The following is a 20494-nucleotide window of genomic DNA, read 5'->3' as shown; positions in this document are numbered from 1 at the left end:
ATGCCATCTACAATAATATGATTGCCATCTATGGATGTGAGATTAAATGGAAAAGAATCGATTAAATAAAAATCGTTTTTTTTTAATTCAAAATTAATCGATTTGTCAAAAATCGACTTTAATAAAAATAAATCGTATTCTGCAAAAAAAATGTTTTTTTGTATTATTTAAAAGTATATGCTTTTCATATTCCAATAATAAACCTAAGAGATTCATATTAACAATTTATCAGATTAAAAATCAAATAAAATTATATGGAAAAAATAACCAATTTTAAACTATAAATCAAAGGCAGTTCCTTTAAAATTTTAAGGTAAGGAATTAGGAAACCAAATAATTGATACAAATTTTAGTACTGTTAAACGTTTTATTTATAATATAATAAAAAATGAAATGATGAGCATCCTAACAAAATGACAAACTTACTAAAATATAAATCAACTAAAAAAATTGCCACATGGTTTGCAATTTCGTTTACACGCATACATTCATGCCTAAAAATATTACACGCATACATTCATGCCTATAAACTTAATTCGAAATTTTTCACCCAGCAGCGCATATATACTAGGTATCTATGCGCTGCCAGGGGTGAAAAATTTCGAATTCGCTGTTTATAAAATTGAAACTTACTACAAGATTTGTTCATCCCTCGCATAAATATTAAATACGAGCTGTTTCTAAAAATCGATTTGAAAACGTAATTTATATAATCGATTTATTAAAAATCGATTAATATTACTATAAAAATCGATAGTAAAAATCGATTATAAGAAAATAATAATCGACTTAAATGCATTTGCATAAAACGTAGGTAGTGATTATATTCTCTTTGCATTTGCATCATTTGCATGCATATGTAAAAAGTACTCTATGGCATGCATCCACCATCCACTGTGCATCCATCAATGTTATTGGTCTGTGGCATCCATGACTAATCAATAAAGCACAGAGTACATTGAATTAAAGACTACAGTAAACTCACAGAGTACTTTTAACATATGGAAAAGTAAACTGCACCATGAGTGATTTGGACGAAAGTGAGCTTGATAGTGACGAAGAAAGCGAATTGCAAGATTTGGAGAAAATTAACATTGCAATAGCAGAATTGGATAATGAGGAACCCAAACCCGGCACGAGTGCTTCCGTATCTCATGGAGCCTCTACATCTGTCGCGAGTATCTGCAGTGTCACTTCGAGTCACGGGGAGTATTCCAAACTATCCAAAGTCGAAACTGCCTTAGCGCTCAATAGAATGTTGGATGAAAAATTACGAAAACTTGAAGCTTTACTGCAATCACGACTGCTCGAGTGCTGCCGAAGATTAGCCAAAGTCAATGAAGTCTGTAAGCCAAACAGGTCAGGCCGAACTAAGTTCAGTTATGGCTCTTTTGGGAAGCCATACTTTAAGGACAGTCGCGGATTCCCCGCCCCTGACAATGAGGATACCATATTGATGAAGGAATCTCAGATGTACGACTTCTCCAACATAGCCTCTGCTGTCGGATGGACTGTGAAGGAGAAGTACCATCTCTCCATGCTCATACACAAGTTGTCAAAAGATATAAAAAAGAAACGATTAAATTCACAAATACTAGCTTTACAACGGGAAAATAAAAAATTGAAAACAACAAAGAATAATGAGAAAATATCTGAGCTCAAAAGAGAGATTGCTAATCTCAATAAAGAACCCCTCAAGACATTAGCTCTTCCGATAGATGAAGAGTATGACTGGGATTACATTGCTAACAAGATGAGAAATAGGCACAGCCCTAATGAATATAGAGCTCTATGGAAACTATTTCTACATCCATCTATAAATAAAAAAGCTTGGACCAAATCGGAACACCTATCTTTGCAAAAAATTGCCTCCGAAAGGGAGTTGCAAGACTGGGATGCTATAGCTCAGGAGCTAGGCACTGGCAGAACCAACTATCAGTGTTTTGTTTACTTCCGCACTAACATAAACAACACCTTTACAAGTCGAAAATGGACAAGAGAGGAGGAAAAATACCTGTTGCGGTTAATAGACTATTATAGAGAAGAGAACTATATTCCATGGGGAAAAGTTGCAGCCTCAATGGAAAACAGGACAAAAGTACAGGTTTATAACAAGTATGCTCGCCTCTCAGAAGGTAGAAAAGGCAGATTTCTTCCTGAGGAAGATTCTGTTATACTTACTTGCGTCAATAGGTTTGGGCCAAATTACAGAAAGATAACTGAATATCTCCACGGTCGATCTGTAACTCAGTGTCGGGATAGACACCATGTCTTAACCAAAAGAGAATTTTCAGCAGTTTGGACTGTTGGTGAAGATCAGAAATTAGTTCGACTGATGGCCAACCAAAACGCATCCACTAATTTTTCAACTATTGCACAATATTTTCCAGGAAAAAATAGAGTACACATTAGATCGAGATACCTAACTTTACGTAGATGGATGAGAAGAAACCCTAATGTGGATGTCAAGTATGCTCCGAGGCGCGGCCCTAGGCGTTTAGAACATGGAAAGTCTACTGATGATCTCAATAGGGCTATAGAGAATTTGAAAAAACGTTTAGAAGCTGAAGTGATTGATAAGAAGAAGTCAATGATAACAAAAGATTCACCCGAGGAAGTAATAGATGATGCTATAGTAGCCCTCGTTGCTAAAGAAAACGCGAGGAAGATGGAAGCACAAAACTTACTACTAGAGGAACAGGGCACTGAGGTTGTGAGTGGAGGAGAAAACAGGAATTGTGATATTACAGTTCTACGAAAGATACTTATTTTGTTAAAAGCAAAATTGAATAAGCAAAAGTTTAAAAATAGTCCACTTCGTAATACATACAGTGGCCTACTAGATCCTGAACCTGGACCGAGCACCGTTCAAGTCAGGTCATATTCAAAGAAAAATGCAGTCAAACATATCCAAATGGCTAAGGTAGACATTTGGGGAAATGCCTTAAAAGGCCAGTTGTCGTATCTACTTCCACCGCATTATGCAACAATCACTGGCTGCAAACAATTAATATTGCATTACATCAACTCTGAAACAGACAGCCAAGAATCAAAACATATGAATGTTCTCATTAGAAAAAATATGATGTTTAGGGAGCAAATCGATCTTTTGATGGAACGTTTTAATTCCTTATTCCTCTGGCCGATGCATCTGTCGAATGTGTCGCCAGAAGATTGTAAGATAACAAATGCAGAAAAGAATCCATCCCCATCACCATCACCATCAAAACCTGGCAAAAAGTTTATTATTTTTCAGAAAGAAAACTACGACATTGCACTGCCAATAAATCCTAAATTCCGTAAAATTGATAAAATCGATAGTGAAGATATAGATTTGAAGGAGTCCGAAGATACCCAAACAATTGAGATTGATGAAAATTATTTTGACTTCATTCCATAGAATTTGTAGCCTCATTGGCTTAGTGGTCCAAAAATTTCAATAAAAGCTTTTGGAAATAAAATACTTAATTGTTTAAATACTAAATATACAAAGAAAAATGCTTTAAAATTATTAAATAAAATGAAAATCTGATTGCACACAAGCATAGGTACAAAATTTAATTAAACTTCAGTGCTTATTCCCTTAACAGTAGCAGATGGAGTTATTTAAAAATCAAAAGTATTTACTTCTGTATGACTTTAAAAAAAAAATTCATTATAGGCAGACGCTTGACCACAATCACACGTGATGGAAAGTGATGATGTGGCCCAAGATCGGACTTGTTTACCTAGAAGCCTATAATAATAATAATAAGTTTCTTTATTTATGGTAAAAACCCAAAGCACACAGACAAAATATACAAAATTAAATATTCATCTATACTAATAAATAAAATTGAAGTGTCTGTAATTTCGAAATAACTACCTCACATTAACTTTATATGGTTATTTGACTGTCTGTTTGTTTGAACGGGCTAATCTTCGGAACGGCTGTACCTATTTTGACGGGACTTTCACAGATAAGTAGAGGATAAACCAGGGACTACTTTTTTAACTGACTTTCAAAAAGGAGGAGTTGTGTTTTTCTACCTTTATATACCCTTTTTGGTCTTCAGGACATTGTACTTCAGTCCATGAGAATTATAATATGATATTTCCGCTTCAAAATATGACTATTAGGATTATTGTTTAAAATAAAACATTAGGAGCTTTTATGTATAAAGTATAATCATAAATAATATACATACAGTCGAAACCTGTTATAACAACATTGAAGGGACCACGATTATTAGCAAAAGCCCCCAATTGTAATAAACAGTGTTAAATCTTTAGGCTGCCTGTCCACTGATGCGGAGTGGGGCGGAGATGTGTATAGTTGACCAATCAGAGTTTTGTCAGATGACGGAATAAAATGGAATAAAATTATCACGTTGTTTACCGAAAATCTGATTGGTTTGCTCAACTCACCTCCGCTCCGCTCCGCAGCAGTGGACAGGCAGCCTAACACTACAAATAACCGAAGCTTATATTTTGCTTATTATAATCATAATTTATGTCACCATAAATGATGTCGTTTTAAACAGTTTTGACTGTTCTTAAAAAAATTAAAGCACTATTAATCTTTTAAATAGGTACGGATAATCTAAATATATAAAAGGAAAAGATGATTGACTGACTGACTGATCTATCAACGCACGTTTGAATATTGTGTAGTCCACGCAGACGAAGTCGCGAGTATAACCAAGTAATAATATTTTTTTAAAATCATCACAATAAATCTAGTAAGATAAATTAAAAATTAAAATAATCGAGTTTGAATCAAATTTAAGAAAATTTTGAATAAAATATGTGTATCACAATTTTATTAAGTATATTTTAATTAAACTTATCTATTTTACTTAATAAAAATTGACTTATTAATATTCGTAGTAATTAAATTTTTATTTTAGCGATATAGGTACCTATATCGCTACAGTATATCGCTATAGTATGTTTTAAATGTACATTTAAAACATACTAGATGATGCCAGCGACTTCGTCCACGTAAGTTTTGAGTTTAAAAAAACTTACATACTAGATGTCGCTGTACAGATTTAAAATACGATAGCAAAGTTTTATAAATAAGTGTCACTCAAACAAAATGTCCCTTCACTATTATTAGTAATATACATCGCGTCGAAAGTCGACAGCGCAACCACCATCTCATTTGTGACTTATGTATTAAAAACTAGATGTCGCTGTACGGAATTAAAGCACGACAACAAAGTTTTAGACTCAATTAGTCACTTCACTCATTATAAGTGATGTAAGCACTCAAGTAATTGTCCGCGTCTATCACAATCCTGCGAGTCGTGGTGTTGGGAAGCGCGGGGGGCGGCGAGGGGGGCACTTCGTTGTCGCGGCGTCGCTTACGGTTCTTCTTGTCCCAGGGTGCGTATGGGATCTTGAGGTGAATGATTTGTATGTGCTAGAAACAAGTACTACTTATGTACTAGAAACTAGATGTCGCTGTACGGAATTAAAGCACGACAACAAAGTTTTAGACGCAATTAGTCACTTCACTCATTATAAGTGATGTAAGCACTCAAGTAATTGTTCGCGTCTATCACAATCCTGCGAGTCGTGGTGTTGGGACGCGCGGGGGGAGGCGAGGGCGCCACTTCGTTGTCGCGGCGTCGCTTACGGTTCTTCTTGTCCCAGGGCGCGTGTGGGATCTTGAGGTGGACGATTTGTATGTGCTAGAAACAAGTACTACTTATGTACTAGAAACTAGATGTCGCTGTACGGAATTAAAGCACGACAACAAAGTTTTAGACGCAATTAGTCACTTCACTCATTGTAAGTGATGTAAGCACTCAAGTAATTGTCCGCGTCTATCACAATCCTGCGAGTCGTGGTGTTGGGACGCGCGGGGGGCGGCGAGGGCGGCACTTCGTTGTCGCGGCGTCGCTTACGGTTCTTCTTGTCCCAGGGCGCGTATGGGATCTTGAGGTGGACGGTTTGTATGTGCAGCTTGACGGCACTGCTCTGAGTGAAGCGGCGGTTGCAGTGTTGGCATTGGTAGCGCTTTTCGCCGGTGTGGACCTGAAATTCGAAAGCAACGCTTTGAAACATTATCAGGCCTCGCTCATTTGTCAAAGGGATATAAGTCTCGCAAATAGCTAATGCGTGTGGCCGCCATTTTAGTGACGTCAGCACAAGACTGAAGTTTCGAGCTGATGGATTTTTTCTTAAATATACGTCAAAATGACGTCATTTCGATGTCAATGAGACATGGTTCCAGCGCAATAGCAATTTGCGGGGCTTATAGCAAGACATTTAGGCCTGTCATTTTAGTTCAGTTTAGAGATTGTATACAACAGAATCAGCCACAGTAAAACAGTTTTTTAAACATTATGTTTAAAAATAATAATGTAATTTTTACTTCTAGTTAGAATTGGCTAAGTACATTGTGCTGGTCTGGCACTACAAAAAGCCACCAAACAAGAAAAGAAGAACATGATTGTGCACTGAGAGGCCAAAAACGAGTCTGTTGAGATAGCGCTAAACAGCAGTGTATCCTTTTCTATTAGGGTGACTACACGATTTGGTAATGTAGGACATTTGACGGATTATGTGAGAGTTGGAGAATATGGGTATAGTCCGTACAAAATGACTCGACTCACGCGCCATTTTAACTTTATGGGTCAACTGTCAAGTCAAAACTACGAATAAGGATGAAAATCGTACTTTTGACATGAAATTTTACACAAAAAGTTAAAATGGCGCGTGAGAAGTTGAATTTTACGCATTGTTTTGATTGACTAGGCTTTGCCTCCGTCGGTCTAACTCTAGTGGTTATGTGGCCGAAATACGGTCGGGAATCTAAATTTATAAAAGAGAAATACCACTCACTCACTGACTTACTGACTGACTGACTGACTGACTAATCACGAAATCTCAGAAACTATAAAGCCTACAAACTTGAAATTTGGAAGGTAGGTTCTTTCTAGGACGTAGGTGTCAGCTAAGAAACGGTTTTGAAAATTTCCCCCCTAAGGGTGTGAAAGGGGGTGTCGAAGGTTGTATGAAAGTCCTATGTAGCTAGTCCTATTAGCTTTAAATAATAAAAATCTGTATAAGTCAATTTGGGAAATTCCCTCGTTAAGGGTAGTAAAATAGGGAGATGTTTTTATAGAAAAGTTTTAACTATTGTTATTTTAACCTGAAATTTGAAATGTAGGCTATATCTAGGGGGTAGATATCAGATAAGAAAGGATCTAACTAAATCTCCCCCCCCCCCCTAAGGGAGTAAAATGGGGGTGGAAGGGTTATATGAAAATCCTATGTTTTTGAAGTTAGAGATATGAAAATTGGCATTTAGGTATTCTGGGTTCGGTGAGACTGAGTGAGTAGGTAAGTGAGGTCTTTTGCAGCGGGAAAATTTCAGATCTCATGAGAAACCAGAAATTTTACGTGGACGAAGTCGCGGGCATCTGCTAGTTCATTATATTGATGGTCTCACCACCAGATGTCTGTCCCTGTTGCTCGGCATGCTGAAGCGCCGCTCGCAGTGCGGGCACGCGTACGGCTTCTCGCGCGTGTGCGTGCGCATGTGCACCATTAGGTTGGCGTATTGCTGAAAATTTACATTTTAATACATTATCAGTACCCATAAATGTGAAAGTGTGTTTGTTTGTTGGTTTGTCCTTCAATCACGTCGCAACGGAGGAACGGCGGGGTGATTACGTAAAACGTTACAGTAGCGACAGCAGTAGCAATGCGACAGTTCATTTGCTGTCTCTCTTCTCGTATCAGACCAAGATCTAAACCCTTCTCATTCTGAGAAGAAACCCGCGCCCATTAGTCGATGATCATGATTATGAAGGAACACTTAAGTATACCAAAGTCAAAACGTTTATTCAAAACTAGCTGATGCCCGCGAATTCGTACGCGTGGATTTAGGTTCTTAAAAATCCTGTGGGAACTCTTAAATTTTCTGGGATAAAAAGTAGCTTATGTCCAGTGGCGTGCACAGGATTTCAAGCCAGGGTATGCATTTAGGTATGAACTTATTTTCCGGCAGGTTGTAATGAAAAATAAGCATTGGTTTATTACAACGAGGGTAAGCAGTGCGTTTATGCCTCTATCAGCTGCACGCCACTGCTTATGTCCTATGCCGGGTTGCAAGCTACCTCTGTACCAAATTTCGTCAAAATCGGTTTAACGGTTGAGCCGTGAAAAGCTAGCAGACAGACAGACACACTTTCACATTTATAATATTAGTATGGATAGGTAAAAAAATACGCTTTTTGATATTCTGTTTGCATTTGTAAGATGATGATATTATAGTGGTGATAATTTTTACGCGAACTTAAAACTAAAGCTACGAGGGTTCCAAACGCGCCCAGTGGTACCTTAGATAGATAGATAGATAGATAGAAATACTTTATTGCACACAAAAAATATTACATAACTATTATAAAAAACTAAAACTAAAAAAATAATTGTATGCAAAGGCGGCCTTATTGCTCACAGCAATCTCTACCAGGCAACCTTTGGTGAAAGGAGAAACTAGGTGTGTAGGATAGTACTTACACGCAATACAGAAAAAAAATGAAGTAGTATAATATTATATAATATAATTAACTATTTCAGTAATACATACATAACTATCATACATATACATAACTATTATAAATATCAATATATATACAATCCATAATAGAAATACATATATATATATATATATATATATATATATATATATATATATATAACTACATACATATATTATAAAAGACATACATATTATACCTATGATCGAATAAATTAACTATTATGGCATCGATAAGTATAGTTCTTTAAGACGATTTTTGAATATGGTACCTTAGTGGTGTGTCCGCAGATATCGCACATGTACCGCTTGAGATAGTCCGCGCCGGGGTGCTCCGCCTCGTAGTGGCGCGTCGCGGCCACGTCCGACGCCAGGAACTTCTGACACTGATGAGAATACGCATATGCTTTGGATGGGTTCAAATATTTTTTCGAACTTAAATTAATGAATTATTTTTAAGGTTCCGTACCTCAAAATGAAAAACAGAACCCTTATAGGATCACTTTGTTGTCTGTCTGTCAAGAAACCTATAGGGTACTTCCCGTTGACTTAGAATCATGAAATTTGGCAGATATGTAGGTCTTATAGCAGACATTAGGGGAAAAATCTGAAAAACATGAATTTGTGGTTACATCACACAAAAAAAATTAAATTGTGGTCATGAACTAATATATATGTATACATAATATATTCGGTAATAAATTAAATTCTTTTTCAATTTTTAGTGTTTGTGTATCGAAGTCGGTTTTTATTTTTTTTGGAAAAAAAATTTATACCATTTAGAGGTTGTTTAGAGGTTTTATTCTGGTCACGCTTGATGCGCGCACGATGGTCTGTATGCCACATCCAGCACCGCCGCCTTGAGCTGACGTACAGCCGGGATGGATGGTGTATAAAACGCTTTAGGGTTTATCATTGTGTGATTCTTGATCTGATTCTGATTGATTAGTGATAGTGTACATAGTGTAAGTGCTGAAAGAACACGTGAACAAAGTGTCATATCTCAAATCAAGAAAGACTAAGATGCGTCAGTGGACAATTTCTTAGTATATAAGATAATTTATAAGTTTAGGTTAAAATAAAATTACTTATTAGTCATACATTAGGCTAGATCGTAATATAATTGAGTAGCTAATTGGCACTCAACAATAAGGGAAAAAAATTGTGTGATTCTGATTAACAATCGTGCCAACCTGACGTAGTGTGGGGCGTCACACTCGGGGGTTAAAATATTCCACGCGCATGGTCATCGTTTGAACTGAGACGCTAAAGAGTATGCGAGCGAGAACATCTCATCGCTTTATGTAATGTGTAGCTACGTACAATCTCGCAGTTGGTGGCGGTGGGCAAGCCGTTGTTGACGATGTCGGTGTTGTCGCGGCGCGGTCTGCCGCGGGACTTGCGGATCCTGGTGCGCACCGGCTTTATAGACCTGGACAAAAATAATATCAATTTTTAGAGTTCCGTGCCTAAAAAAAAGGAGTCCTTAAAGGATCACTACGTTCTTCACATTCGTTCGTCTGTCTGTCAAGAAACCTACAGGGCACATCCCGTTGACTCGACTGATCAGTTGAAAAGAGCAACCGCCGAGTTTCTTGCTGGTTCTTCTCGGTACGAACCAGTGGTAAATTAAACAAGTTGACGATTCAAAAGCACTTGTAAAAGTTTACTTGAATAAAAATATATTGTACTAGCTGATGCCCGCGACTTCGTCCGCGTGGAATTAGGTTTTCTTAAACTCCCGTGGGAACTCTTTGATTTTCCGGGATAAAAAGTAGCCTATGTCACTCTTCAGGTCTTTATCTATACCCATGCAAAAAATCACGTCAATCTGTTGCACCATTGCGACGTGATTGAAGGACAAACCAACAAACAAACACACTTTCGCATTTATAAGCACTTCGGGTTTCTGGAGCACTTCGACCACCCGTTGTGCCAGATCCTTTTTTCCACGCACATGCAAACTGTGGAATCAACTCCCTTCGGCGGTGTTCCCATTAGATTACAACATGGGGTTATTCAAGGGGTGGACCAACATATTTCTAAAAGGCCGGCAACGCATCGGCAGTTCCTCTGGTGCTGAAATGTTCATGGGCGGCGTTAATCACTTAACATCAGGTGACCCACCTGCTCGTTTGCTCGCTATCCCTATTAAAAAAAAATTAAGTGTACTGATTCTATTCTATTGTATACAGGTGTGAGAGTTCGGGATACTCACAGGTTGGTATCGGCATGTTTGTTGGAAGACCCGAAGTGCGTGGCGAAGGCAGCGTCGTCGCGGAACTGAATCCTGCACTCCGAGCAGTACAGCGGGTCACTTGTGTCCACTGCGCCGGTATCGTCTTCTACTTCCTGGAAAACACACGATTTTTTGGGTTCCCTACCTCTGGGACTAACTTCCGTAACTGTTGGGCCGTGAAAAGCTAGCAGACAGACAGACAGACAGACAGTCACACTTTCGCATTTATAATATTAGTATGGATTAAAAATCTGTAGCAAAAACCATAAATAACTTCAGGGTCATTTTATTAATTTAATGGACAAATACGGAGTATGTTGCGCTCACCGAAAGACAGGGATCCTCTTAACGTACCCGATGTGTATATGATTCCCTGTGAATGTGGCCATAACTATATAGGCGAGACCAGTCGGAACATCCAGACGAGAGTGATGGAACACATACGCAGCGTCAAAAATGTAGACGCCAATGGGTCAGCAATAGCAGAACATATCCAAAATTCGGGTACGACGCACTACATACGATTCGACAAGGTTTCCGTATTGTCCCGGGAAAAGTTTCTAGTACCGCGGAAAATACGGGAAGCGATCGAAATTAGTCGCCACCCGAATTTCAATCGTAACAATGGATGGATGCTACCCTCAGCGTGGAAACCGCTTTTTGACGCTAAGACAAGGGCATCAGTCGTGGGACGGGACACCATTAGCTCCGCGTGCCTGGATTTCGGTGACGGTTCCAGTGATGAAGAACAGCAGGAACTGTCGGGAGAAGATCGGCAGCTGTCTCCCCCCCCCCCCCCCCCCCAGCCACCCTCACAACGGGCTCTACGGGCAGCGGCACGTGCGTCCCGCAGTCAAAACCGCGGCGCGTGCGCGGACGGACTCCCTTGAAAAAGGACCCCGGATGGGTTCGAAACTAGTCGGGCTAACGTCGACTACACACGTGAGTAAGCCGGGACAGATAGTATTTATAATTAATTTAATATTTTATCTGGCTACGATAAATTAATTAATCCAGTGTAAGTAAAATAAGTAGGTACTTAAACACGTTCCTACCTACTTCATTTTTTTTTTTTTAAATTGAAACATTGAAATGTTTTAGCCCATAATATTGAAAATAAGTTTTAGGGCTCCTACCTGAAAAGGGAAAACGAAACCCTTACTTATAGGATTACTTTGCTGTCTGTCTGTCAAGAAACCTACATGGTACTTCCCGTTGACCTAGAATCATGAATTTTGGCATTTAGGTAGGTTTTATAGCAAACATTAGGGGAAAAATCTGAAAATCGTGAATTTGTGGTATTTAACCACACAAAAAATTAAAATGTGGTTATGAATTAATAATTAGTATTTTCAATTTTCGAAGTAAGATAACTATATCAAGTGGGGTATCATATGAAAGGGCTTCACCTGTGCATTCTAAAACTGATTTTTATTTATTTTTATGCGTACCTAATAGTTTTTGAATTATTGTGCAAAACGTCGAAAAATACGACTAGTACGGAACCCTCGTTGCGCGAGCCTGACTCGCACTTGGCCGGTTTTTTTTGAAAAACTAGCTTATGCTCGCGACTTCGTCCGCGTGGACTACACAATTTTCAAACCCCTATTTCAAACCCTCAGGGGTTGAATTTTCAAAAATCCTTTCTTAGCGGATGCCTACGTCATAATAGCAATCTGCATGCCAAATTTCAGCCCGATCCGTCCAGTAGTTTGAGCTGTGCGTTGATAGATCATTCAATCATTCAGTCAGTCACCTTTTCCTTTTACATATTTAGATTAAGCTACCTTGGTACCTTGAATACATACTATAGTTTGCATGGATTATATATGGTTGAAAAAAGTGTAACCTGTTGGCTGTGCGCCATCTTCTTGTGGCAGTAGAGTCCGTTTTCGCTGACGAAGCTGTGTCCGCACAGGTTGCAGATGTACATCGACGGGTGCTTTATGCGGATGTGCGTCAGGCGCGTCGATAGCTTACTGGGAAATAACATCTCATTTACCATGCATGAGGTTATCATAGCTCAAAAATAAATGGGTTACATCTGGTGTAATTACCTCCAAAAAAAAAACGAGACCATATCACTGGGCTACTATGGTCTCGTTTTTTACACAGAAATTCACATACATATTTTTACACAGACAATAAACAAGTCGTTATTAAAAAACTTAAAAACACGGTTGCCCTGCCAAAAAACGAACTAAAATGTGCATTTTTTCACATTTGAAAATAGCGCCATAAAAAAAATTCAACATGGGGATATTTGATTTTTTTTTTCACAAATGAACGCTATTCCATTAAAATTTCACGCTATTTACGTGACCTACCTACTCGTTTGCTCGCTGTTTTTATTTTTAATAAAAAGTGTACGTACTAGAATACTTTATCGCAGTGCGGACACGGGTATGTGACATTCTGGTGCCATTTATAATGGTTACTCGCTTGACCCCTGCAACATAGAATAATTAATAAACTGTGCATATAGAAACTCATACATGTGACCATCCAACCGTACCGCACCCCACCGCAAACAATTCCACTCTCACCACTTGAGTTTCTGGAGCACTTCGAGTTTAGCCTCCCCATTGGACATAAATATCTGTTATATTAAAAAATAACTTACTATAAATTGACTGTTCACTATAACGTGACGCCTGCCGTCATGTTGGCACTATTGGTTTGTTTGTTTTATTTCTTAGAACTTAGGGTTTATTATTGTGTGATTCGCAATGGTGCCAACATAACGGCAGGCGTCAAGTCATAGTGAACGGTCAATAGTAATTACTTACTTGTTGTAGCACACAAAGTTGCACGGCACGCACGTGTACTTGAACAGGTGTGTCAAGTTCATGTGTTTGTACATCTTGCGAGCGTTGACGCAGTATATTTTACACATGTCACACTGCAGGCTGCCCGAAATAGCCTGCAATTAAAATGATTTAAATCGTTTTTGTCTCTATCCATCGAGAGAAGTTAGTATATATTCCTGAGTGACATAGGCTATATTTTATTTTCAAAAATATCAGAGATCCCTACGAAAATATAATAATGAATATAATAACGAAATTGTAATTATGTGGAAAAAATCGTCTCATCTGTGAGCGTCCGTGGTGTGCGCTGCGTAAATAGTTAATGTTACACGAAAATAATGTTCGATGGAATTGTTCCTCTTAAATAGCTCTAAAAAAAGTCCGCGATAGCATATATTTTTCATCTTTTACGGTAGACTCACAATAACAGTTTTTATGATTTTGAAATGTGGTTTAAAACCAAACTTTACATTCGAAGGTGTTTTTACTATTATAGTATGACTCCTTATCAAAATAAAATTGTTCGTCATCTCCAGTGTTTAATTCAGACCAAAATGGCCCTTTGTATCATTCCATTTAGAATAATATCTTAGGAGATATCACGAAATAAAAATAATGGCGACGGCCGCGGCAGTTCGCCAGGGACAGGAGTGTAGAAGGCGGTTAGAGGCGCGAGGGTGCAAGGGATCAACGTGATTTTTGAGTGACATAGGCTACTTTCATGCCGCAAAATCAAAGACTACCCACGGAATTTTTAAAAACCTAAATCTACGCGGACGAAGTCGCGGATATAAGCCTAGTAACTTATCAAAGTCATAATGGTAAATTAAAACTACCTGACTATTCATAAGCACTTTTAAAAAGTTTACATGAATAAAAAAACATTCTATTCTAAAAAAACATTCAATTCTATTCTATTCTATTCTATTCTATCAGTCTTCAGTTGGTGAAATATTTTTACAGGCGATTTTTCCACGGAAAATGATTTATTAAATGTCTTAGGTACTTACAGGATCATGTTTTTGCATGTGCTTGGTGTATGTACCATCTTCTCTAAACCCTTTAAAGCAATATTCACACCTGTATAGAGACTCTACGTAATTTCTACTGTTTTGTCTCTCACTCACCAACCGGTATTGCTCTTCTTGACTTATTGGTGTGTAAGTGAGGAAATCTTTCGGTATTTTGGTTGGTTTCTTCGGGAACGTTTTATTTCTTTTTCCTCTAGTCCGTAACCATTTTGGTCTGCATTTAAGTTCAGTGTCGGATTTCTTCTTTTGTATGTGGGTCCACATGAAATGCCTTTTTGCGGTAGGTCTGGAACGGTGACATCACTACATACAGTACGCGACAGAAATTAATGTACATCGACCTTAGGAGATAGCGGATTTGTAGAGCAATTGTCTGTCGTTGAGACCAACAAAACGTCATATAGGTATGAGTGACAGAAACAACGCTCTACAAAGCCGAAATGTCATTCTAAAGGCCGATGTACATTATTTTCTGTAGTACACAATTGTACACATTTGTGTACACATAATTAGTAGGTCTTAATAGCACAAATTAAGGGGAAAATCCGAGAACCAAAACAGATTTTTATTTATTTTTATGCATTTTTGATTTATCATGCAAAATGTCGAAAAATTCAACTGTAGTACAGAACCCTCAGTGCGCGAGTCGGAATCGCACTTGGCCGGGTTTTTTTTAAATAGCCTTTTTATAAGTACTATTTAGTTCAATGAATAATAAATCATACCTGTCAAACGAGACCTGCGGACACTTTCTGCAAAGATACTTGTACATATGTTTATCAGTCATATGGGTTTTCAGTAGGAACTGAGTCTTATAGTAGTAGTTGCATATGACACACCGGTGCGTTCCACTTATATGCTGAAATCATACAATTTTGACTAATGATTTATTTCAATGCTTAACAACATAGTCCTAATCCTAATAATATAAATGTGTGGATGTTTGGATGTTTGTTACTCAATCACGCAAAAACGGCTAAACGGATTTGGATGAAATTTGGAATGAAGATAGATTATACCCTGGATTAACACATAGGCTACTTTTTATCCCGCAAAATCAAGGATTTCCCGCGGCATTTTGAAAATTTGAAGGATTTTGAAAAAAACAACATTTGCTTAAAAATTGGTTAGATAATACTCTTAACACTAGATAGTGGCACTGATTCTGATGTTTACCTTTTCATGCATCCTCTTATGAACTTTGAGCCGGGTTGCATTAGAGTACATCCTCTCACACACATCGCACGGATATTTGCCTTTCGCATCCAATTTACTAATCTCAACCACCGCACTCGCTTCGTTCAGACTAATAGGAACCATGATCGCATACTCCTCATTCAACTGAGACCCGTCGGCATCCCGATCAATTTTAGGCTCAATTTCATTAGTATCAATATCAATATCAACATCAAAATCTTTCTCATTCTCACATTGAAAATCTTCATTGAAAAAATTATCATTTTCTGTCGCATCTAATTCTGCATTGTAATCCTCGTTGTTTAAATCTTGACAGACATTCTCGTTTTTAATACTAGCTTCGGTTACTGCCTGTGTCACCTGTTCAAAGGACTCGTCGTACTGAGGTCCGTATTGTATCACAGGTATCTTTTCCTGAGGATCTATGCTCATGCGAATTGTTTTGATCCATTTAAACTTTACTTTGTCAAACTTTGACTTAACACTGTCTTTATTGAGGAATGAGAGAGTTGGACCTATGTTTAACATGTTAACATCTATTTCTTCGATTATGGATTTTGTTATCTGAAAATTGTAAAAGAATTAAGGTGATGACCTTGCTGGCGCAGTGGTAAGCGCTGTGGTCTTGTTAGTGGGAGGTCCCGGGCTCGATTCCAGGCAGGGGTTTGGAATTTTATAATTTCTTAATTTCCAGTCTGGTTTGGTGGGACAGTGGCCAGTTAGCACCCTACCGGCAAAGCCGTAACGCTAAGTGATTTAGCGTTCCGGTGCGTTGCCGTGTAGAAACCAAATTTTTTTTTTATAAAAACTGCCATACCCCTTCCAGGTTAGCCCGCATCCATCTTAGATTGCATCATCACTTACCACCAGGTGAGATTGTAGTCAAGTATCTGAATTAAAAAAACAGGCTACTGTTTATCCTGGAAAATCAAAGTTCCGAAAAAAAAATCATCATCACTTGCTACCAGGTCTGATTGCAGCCAAGCGCTAGTCTATAAACTTAAAAAAAAACATGCGGACAAGGTTTCGAGCATTAGTCATTTATTTGTACAGTAGAAAGTAGTAAACCTTTAGAATGACATTTTGGCTTTGTCTCTGTCACTCATTCCTATTTATGATGTTTTGTCGGTCTCAACAACAGAGCCAATGCTCTACAAATCTGCTATCTCCTTCTAAGGGTTGATATACATTACTTTCTGCAGCATACTGTACAATATATTTAATTTATTTAAATATAGTCCGTAAAAACTGACTCCTCACTCGCCATTTTGTGTCAAATTTCATTTCAAAAATACGATTTTAGACCTTGTTTTAAAGGTGAACCATACTTTTGCCATAAAAGTTGACCCATAGAGTTAAAATGGCGCGTGAGGAGTCATTTTTTACGCATTATACCTCTAAGACTTACCTCTTTATTCTTTTGTAATACCTCTTGTAGGACAAAATATGCCCTTTGACACCTTTCATGAAAGCTTTTGCATTTTTGTACTTGAGCAGCACACTGGTAGCACAAGTATTCAGGTAAACCATTTCCACACCGGGTCTGCAAAAGAAATTAAACTCAATAGCTCAAAGCCAGGCCAGTCACTGCTAAAAAACTGGCCAAGTGCGAGTCAGGCTCACGCAATGAGGGTTCCATACTACAGTCGTATTTTTTCAACATTTTGCAGGATAATTCAAAAACTATGAGACATAAAAATAAATAAAAATCTGTTTTAGAATGTACAGGTGAAAACCTTTCATATGATACCCCACTTGATATAGTTATCTTACTTAGAAAATTGAAAATACTAATTATTAGTTCATGACCACAATTTGATTTTTTTGTGTGATCTAACCCTATTCACGGTTTTCAGATTTTTCCCCGAATGTCTGCTATAAGAGCTACCTAACTGCCAAATTTCATGATTCTAGGTCAACTCGACAGACAGACAGACAGACAACAAAGTGATCCTAGAAGGGTTCTGTTTTCCTTTTGAGGTACAGAACCCTAAAAATTAAATTAAAATTTATACATTATAAAAATACAATACAATACAAACTTCTTTATTGCGAATATGGGTAAACAGTGGAGATGTTACAAAGTAAAAAGGTACAGCCAAATTCTGCCTATCAGCATGCAATATGTACGCTATGACCTTAAATCGGCTAAGTTTTAGGGACTTCCAAGACGGTAAAGCGGCTTGGCAAGCAGGTAATTTTGTTTTGCTTGCCCAAGCAGCTTGATACGCTCATCAAGCTACTTGAGCTACTAAGAGGCACTTTTTACATTCTCGAACACTGCCCAAACGTTACGTCAAGCAAAAATATAAAATCGCATCATTCGCGGTGCAAAGCACGCAAATGTTTGACTCAAGCATCAAGCAAATCTTGTTAACGGTCAACATGCTTGGCTGAAGCAAAAGTATACATGCTTGCCATCAGGCCGCTTGATTGTCACTGAAGCCATTTAAATCAAGAACAACAAAAAATAGAATATTCAGCGTTGTAATATGGAAGTCTCTACAGACTGATCGACGGAAGACGAATTCATTTTTATTGAGACCAACCGTCGTATCGCTAGCCGATTTTCTAAATATATTTGTATAGAAAAGTGGTCTTGACAACAGACAAAATACTCCCATGTATTTTGAATAGAGCTCGGAGATTACGAAACAAATAAAATCATACCTCTAATCCTGCAATCACATTGTAATCCTTCCTCAACTGACCACTATTCTCGTTCAGGTTGTAACATCTCACATCCATTTGTAAGCACACCGTGCACACTTTGAGGTCAAACATTTCGAAAATGCTTGTCTTTTATCTTGTTTCATATAGTTTTATTTCCAAATACTTTGTATAAAATATAAAAATAACTAAAATCAAAATTCACAAAAAGCACGTCCACCCACTGGTCCACAAAAAAATCAAACACAAATGCCAACCAGCCAACTAGGTATATGATCTGTGGTCTGTGGATGACAAAACACCAAAACCACAAGTAAAAAATCTAGACAAAGGAACGTTTGCTTTCTCATTCACAATAAAAAGAGAGCACAGATAAAGCTACTAATGTGATAAAAAGTGACCTATGAGCTAACCTATTTTTTGTCCCTTATCGTGTAACCGATTTTTTTCAAGGAATACAACTTTAGTTGCAAAACAAACTGAGAATTCGTGGCATCATTGTATTTCTCATTAGTTATTTACTTGTTTTCACATAAAAAACGTTTAATACAAATATTGACTACTAAACAATGGTAATTGTCGTGTTATTCATCGCTACGTCGCGCTATCGCTATCTCATACGTAGTTACACAGTACTTTAGTCTAGCTTTTTTAATCAGTCTACGCACCGAACCCATACTCAACTACCGACCTGCAAAAGAAAGACTAGAAAAGATACAGCATAACCCTGCTAATCCAACCATAGACATAGACTAGCTTGTGGTTGCGACTTCGTTCGCGTGGATTACACAAATTTCAAACTCATATGGGATGAACAGGGATGAACTTTCAACAATCCTTCATTAGCGGATGCCTACGTCATAATAGCTTCTTCTTCTTCGCTCTGGGCTGGTTTCCGCACTTAAACGTTTCCGTCTGTTGTGCGTGTCATAATAGCTATCTGCATGCCAAATTTTAGCCCGATCCGTCCAGTGGTTTGAGCTATGCTAGATTAGGCAGGCAGATAGCAGGATTTGGAAGCAAGCGGCATGGCGTCAGTTTAGTGGTTCCTTTTTCTGACTTAGTAGGCCAGTTTCTAAATCACCACGATTTAGGAACGCAATTCCTTACAGCATCAGGGTTGAAGAGTTGGGTCCTCGACTTTAACGATATAAAGTCTTTACTTAGTTAGGTACCTCTTCGCAATAGGGAAAGCGCCTACTGAAAATTGCTACTTTTGCGGAGAGGAAGACACCCCGAGACACGCGATTTTTGAGTGTCCCGCGTGCGCGGATCTTAGAGAAGCAGCACAGGGAGCAAGCGACAGTGTCAACGCCCAAAATCTGGTAGCCCGTATGGTGTCAAGCGAAAATGAGTGGCACAGATACGGTCAGATGCTGAGAGCCATAATGTTGAGAAGGGAGGATAGAGAAAAACAAGAAAAAAAGGAGAGAGAGCAACCAGAGGGTCAGCACGAAGTAATGTTACACGGTTCCGTGCTGATCTCGCAGAGGGGGAGGTCTTTTTAGTCCGTGCGAGTCGGACACACCCTGTCGATAGACAGAAGTCCATTAGGGATTTTTCCTCCTCCTAGAGAAAAAAAAAAAAAAAAAAAAAAAAATTAGGTACCTCCAATATCAATTTACAATCGACAGAATCTAAATCCCATTAGTTTAGGTGGTCAGGTCCTCTGCAGCATCAGGATTGAGGAGTTAGAATCCAAATTTTCTATGGGACAATTTCACAAGGTTTTTCTATCGATTAAAAAAATAACGCCAATCGGTTCAGAAATCTCGGATATTGTGTACCTACAATAGGTAGAAAAACAAATTCTTCTTTTTTTGAAAATCGGTCAAAAAAGTAACCTGTTACTCCTCTACTTGTCTGTGAAAGTCCCGTCAAAATAGGTTCAGCCGTTCAAAAAGACAGACAGACAAAAATTTTAAAAACGTGATTCAGTTATGGTGCGCCGTTCAAATAACCATAATGTTTAATAAAGTTATTTCGAAATTAGTGTCTGTACACTTCAATT

The 20494-nt window shown here is 38.1% G+C and overlaps 2 protein-coding genes across 2 annotated transcripts; one reads left to right on the top strand and one right to left on the bottom strand.

Annotated features, from left to right (window-relative positions):
• The first annotated feature begins 959 nt into the window (after nt 1-959).
• On the top strand, nt 960-3449 carry LOC117993444 (snRNA-activating protein complex subunit 4-like). Its single transcript, XM_034981244.2, has one exon. It carries the CDS (start codon nt 1022-1024, stop codon nt 3398-3400), a length of 2379 nt encoding a protein of 792 aa, XP_034837135.1. The 5' UTR covers nt 960-1021; the 3' UTR covers nt 3401-3449.
• Nucleotides 3450-4147: 698 nt separating this feature from the next.
• LOC117993443 (zinc finger protein 595-like) lies at nt 4148-18697 on the bottom strand. The gene is made up of 13 exons (XM_034981243.2): nt 18484-18697; nt 17222-17356; nt 15793-16377; nt 15342-15475; nt 14596-14902; nt 13565-13698; nt 13150-13224; nt 12625-12754; nt 10755-10888; nt 9860-9968; nt 8809-8922; nt 7445-7558; nt 4148-6024 (listed from the first exon to the last, which is right to left on the bottom strand). The coding sequence occupies exons 1-13, from the start codon at nt 18595-18597 to the stop codon at nt 5770-5772; spliced, it is 2340 nt and encodes a 779-aa protein (XP_034837134.1). The 5' UTR covers nt 18598-18697; the 3' UTR covers nt 4148-5769.
• Nucleotides 18698-20494: the final 1797 nt, after the last annotated feature.

The sequence above is a fragment of the Maniola hyperantus genome, chromosome 24, assembly GCF_902806685.2.
Source record: "Maniola hyperantus chromosome 24, iAphHyp1.2, whole genome shotgun sequence".
In the NCBI taxonomy this organism is placed as follows: Eukaryota; Metazoa; Arthropoda; class Insecta; order Lepidoptera; family Nymphalidae; genus Maniola; species Maniola hyperantus.
This window is presented reverse-complemented; position numbering and strand designations above follow the sequence as displayed.